The sequence below is a fragment of the Chiloscyllium punctatum genome, chromosome 6 (assembly GCF_047496795.1).
Source record: "Chiloscyllium punctatum isolate Juve2018m chromosome 6, sChiPun1.3, whole genome shotgun sequence".
Lineage (NCBI taxonomy): Eukaryota > Metazoa > Chordata > Chondrichthyes > Orectolobiformes > Hemiscylliidae > Chiloscyllium > Chiloscyllium punctatum.
The window spans coordinates 53,080,656-53,085,828 of NC_092744.1; the positions used below are offsets into that span (position 1 = coordinate 53,080,656).

General features: G+C 37.4%; 1 protein-coding gene across 1 annotated transcript in view; it reads left to right on the plus strand.

Moving 5' to 3' along the window:
* LOC140478972 (cilia- and flagella-associated protein 337-like) overlaps window positions 1–4,554 on the plus strand; it is a 61,531-nt gene extending 56,977 nt beyond the window's left edge. The window contains exon 20 of the mRNA XM_072572681.1: window positions 3,539–4,554. Within this exon, the coding sequence (XP_072428782.1) occupies window positions 3,539–3,614 (76 nt within the window). The 3' untranslated portion in view covers window positions 3,615–4,554. The remainder of the gene's footprint in view (window positions 1–3,538) is intronic.
* The last annotated feature ends 619 nt before the right edge of the window (window positions 4,555–5,173 follow it).

Genomic DNA, 5,173 nt, shown 5'->3' on the forward strand with positions numbered 1-5,173 from the left:
CTTTCACCATTTTTAGCCATATCTGCAGCCAAAATGTACATGCCTGAATGAAGTGGTGGTTGGTTTTAAGTATTGTATGCCAGATTGACATGGTGCTAGCCTTGCACTTACTTTGGCCCAATGCAACCACTCAACAGTGTGTTCACAACTAGGTTTACACACCACAATCATTACAACTAGCAGGCAGTATAAAGTTGATGAACTGCCTGCATTACATTCAATGGATGTGGGTCAGTCGCACTTTCTGATCTCTATGTTCTATTTTGGGAACTAACCAGTTTTGCTCCCAGAGATTTGAATTGCTGTCACATACATGTGGATAAGAGAAACAGAGACTGAAATATGGAAAAGGAGGAGGCTGACAAAGAGAATATTGAAATTAATGAAAGAACTAGGATGATATGATAGAGATGGAAATGGACAGGTTTGATGATGGAGTAGATCTGCAGCAGGAAACGTTTCTCATAATGCATTTGAAGTTCCACCAGTGTAATCATTCTGCATTTCAAAGCACCACACTTGATACAGATCTTGAATAATAAAGTGAGATTGTGCTGATCTAGTGACTGAAATTGCCAGCTGGTGACTACCATACTGTTGGGCTCGGAAATTTGCATTGATACTTCTGCCTGCTCTTCACATACATTGTTTTATGAGACATTTCAGAGGAACACACTGTACATTAAACACAACAACCTTTCAACATCTGAGAACCACAACTTCATGTTTCTGCTCTATTGCACCTTTTGGGGTTCATATTTCCAATATTATGTTACAACTAGCAGAACAGATTATAGAACCTAAGATGCAAACATGGTTGAAAAAATACTGAGGTGGGAACAAGCCAGGCCCAAAAAGCTGGCCAGATCCCCAGGATAGTTAATCACTATTGGAAGTTTCCAACTCATTGCAAATGTTTGGAGACCTTTCAGAATTTTCGGATGGAAGATCATTAAAAGTACTCCTAAACTAAGTTATGAGCACTCTTGGAGGTCTGTGGAGATTTTAAAGGACTCTGCAGATTGATCTCTCCTATGAGTGATGAGAGAGACAGAGGCACAGTTAGAGAGAAATACTAAATAGGAAGCAGGTGTTAGAAAACAAAAGACAAGCTGTCCATTTCATATTAATTAATAATGGTGTTAGTAGAAGCAGCTGGAAAATTGTTACAAATACAAGTACTAATGATATTCAAATTCCATCATAATACCTGAGACCTTCATGAAATAAAGTGATTTTTCAAGAGGAACATATACTGACCTAAAATGGCTGCTGTGATCACCTGACCGCATATTGAGGCAAGTCTAGGGAACCTATGCAGAATACACTAAAATGGCTGGGCTGAAATTACTCTTTTATTCAAAGAACAGAGTCCAGACTACTAAAATAACATTAAAAAAATTTGCATCTCCTTTTGAATTCATACTTGCACAATAAGCTCACATATTTAGAGATGAAAAGTTATCTGCGGGGTATTGAACTTAGCTAGATATTGGAGATCAATTTGAGAATATCTGAATAAACCATATTTTAGTAGCTTGTTTTGTATAGCAGGAGAAGACAATAGAACCGAAGGCTTGCCATCTCTTCTCTCCCATTCACTAAAGCTGTGAAGAAGAGCCTAATGAAAAAGCAACTTGGGAAAGCAACTTTAGTGAGGACTCCAGTTTCACTACTGCTGAAGGAACAAGACAACAGCTAAACAGCCATGGATTCACATTTCACTCTTGCAACTTCAAGACTCTGAGGACATTAAATGGCATCTGCTTTAATTTTCCTGCTTGCATTGGTCACCCTCCCTATTAAACTTATGATCTGTGCTTGTGTGTGTTCTTGCTGTTATAGAATTGTTGCAGTGCAGAGGAAGAACATTCAGCTCATCTGTCTGCACATGCTCTCCAAATGAGTCTTATGTTTTAGTGCCTCTCCTGCTTTTTCCTTGAATCCCTGCATATTGTTTCTCTTTAGATAATCGCCAACTGTCTTCTTGAATGCTGTGATTGAGCCTGTGATCCTGCATGACTCCAGGCAGTGTATTCCAGAACCAACTATTTGCTGTGAAAAGGATTTTTTTCACACATGGCTTTCCTACTTTTCCTACTCCAAGTCTGTACCCTCTCATTCTCAATCAGTTTACAAGTGTTGGGATTTTAAAGTGCATTGAATTTCGACTCACACATTGAACATTTGCCCACCTAATGCTGGCTAACTGGCTGTATAATTTCTGAGCAGAGCCATGGTAAGAATGGCAGCTGTCAGGCTCCTTGCTGTTCCTGGAACAAATACAGTTTGGGTTATACATGCCAAGCAAACTTATATTTTTCAAGTCTCTCCTGAATGAGTGTATGAATGGGAATATGGGTATTTGGGCAGGAGTAGGGGAAAGACACTGTTTGCTCTTGTTGCCTTATTAGTAACTGCAAGAGGGTAATGAGATGTTGAGAGAAATGTACTGATTTTATCACTTTGTGTATTAAATCCTTGCTAAGGAAGTAGGGCTTGAGTGGTATAAATGTGGTTTTCCCTTGCAAAATGTCCTGATGATAGTAGAACAAAATTTTCAACAAGATGCATCTTTTTTCAGCAGTACTCAAGTTCTGTTCTACCAAATGGATATTACAGAATGTCTGTATGTGTGTCCTAAGCTCACACAGTGGAGTCTGGTGTCAAGCATTCTTGCCACTGGACCAAGGCCTTATTCTACCAAGATCATGTGATAACTAGTGTGCCACAGCTACCTCACATTTAAAGAATTCATGCACAGACATCTCCCACCCCTCAAAGTGAAGTTCAGAATCTGAAAGGTCAGGGCCCTCCTGGGCAACCTCAACAGCAGCTGACTTGAATGGCATACTGCTGTCATTGCCTGAGCTCAGATATTTCAACATTAATGTTACTACCCTAAGTGACTTGGCCATCTCAGAGACTCCTCTTGTGGGATAAATAAATGCCTTGTGTCCCTTTGGCTCACTTTGCTCAGAACCATTGCACTATTGTCTTCAGCGTACACCCTAACAGTGGGTGCTACAAACAAGTTACGCCAACCTAGAATTGTCCTTGGCCTGAGTCCTTGAGGGCAACAAACTGATCCTCCTTGGCAACTTCAATGCTGCAGGCGCAAAGGTAACGACCTCAGAGGAGATCGAACAGTAACAATAATTTGCCCCTGACATAATGCCGAGAACACAGCATCAATATAACCAAAGCCTCGTTCCTTCTGAGAAACAAATATAAGGCCACATCTCACTGCCACCTGTTTGACTATGTGATATGCAAGTGAGTCTGGGCATATGTGGTTGGTTTGGGTAGGGAATGAGTCCACTTCTTAAAGTGGATGCTATCATATTGGAATTGTCACTTGTGTTAAAAATGGAGTTTGGGAGATCATCTATCATATGACTAAAGAATGTATCAAATGTGTTTAGTCATTTGTGGTGTGTAAAGCTTTACTATGTTAAGAAAACTAATTATTGTAAAAAATTCATAGCACTAGTGCAGTCACTAGAAAACTACATTGCAATCTGTTTCTTCTCAACAGAACACCTCAGAGAACCATTGCAGGAATGAAGCTGAGAACAGAGCTTGATAGTTCTATCCAGAAAAAAGCAGTTTGATTTAAAAGGAAGAAGAATTTATGGAAAACAATTTCTTAAAATTCAACAGCGTAGAGTGAAACAAAAGTTGCCAACTAATGACTTGAGTGAATTGAAATGTGCTTCAGCAAAGCCATAATAGTTTAAATTATGCAAAAACAGCCTGTTTCTGTTTTATTATTGTGCAGCATGAGCAAATTATTCTGATTTTGTGACTCAAACATTGCTCACTTTAATCTAATAATGGGCATGAAAGAAAAAATGATTTATTTTTATAAATTTTGTGCTATTCACACTTGCGCAACATATTTACTTGAATATATTACAGGCAAAGGTCCTCCTTGTTGATTCCTGTTGCCGTGGAAACTTTTTTTGCATTTCAAGATTTCCAGTTACTATTCCTTTCCATATGTTAAATGGCTTTGAGCTCCATCATTGGTTGTTGCAAGCAAAGGTCTCTCGATAGAATTTCTGTGAGGGTTCAAATGAAGCTATAGAATTTAGATAATGAGGATAACTTCATAAAGGTTAGAAGAAACACGGTATTATTATCCACTAAACAAGATGGTATTATTAAAGCAGCACAAAAGTATGTTTCTAATAATGCCACAACAGCTTGATAGATTTAGATCATCATAATCATTGACCAACATACTTTTGAAAACAGTTAAAGTACTAATTTGACTGTATGATGAACAACATTATAGGTTTTCATTATGTGTAGGTGTGGTAGCAAAGCGTATTAACATTCTACACCCAATTACTTTGGTACATTCAAGTTTATTAAATAACTGTCCTGATTTCATCACAGTTACTGTTTGCAGCTTATCTGCTTTCAACAAATGGGAGTCAGGTTTTTTATTATACATGCCCTTGAAATCATACAAACATGTTACTTGGTTTAATATTTTACCAACGTTACCATCAACTTTACTGCCAATTACACACTTGGTTGATTATAGTGCCTTTAGTGTTGTGGAATTATTTCTGGACACTTTGGACAGAATAATTTTACAGAATTCGATAATTATGCATTTTGACTCACGTATGTATAAAATATTTTTGTATGCGAAAAGTTTGAAATCTGTATCTAATATGCTAAGCACTTAATGGCTAAGTATTTTGTTTCAATAAAGTTTGTGTTTATTACTGTGAATCTAGTGTGTAACAAATTTCTAAAACAAATTCTAAAGTGGATCTATGACTAGCTGAAATTAAAACAATATGCCACGTAGTCAACCACTGTACAAAGAAAATACAGTTTATGTCACTTCTGGTGTCTTCTATCCTTCATCAGGATTTGCATAGTGCTACTCAAGTTTTCTTTTCTGAGATAAAAACTTCTTATTAAAAAATATAATTTGATGTTATTTTTAAGTTCATAGAACAAGAAATCACCTGGCCTAATAGCTGTAAAACATATAGTGACAAAACATTATTCTCTGCCGATAGGTAACACCTTAACCATCATTCAAATGTGTATTTCTATTTTCTTCACAGCAATGAGAATGCTGTTTTGTATTTTACTGTTGCTCTGCGAAAAGCTGCTGATTTGCAGCTTGGATACTCTTTCTAGTGAT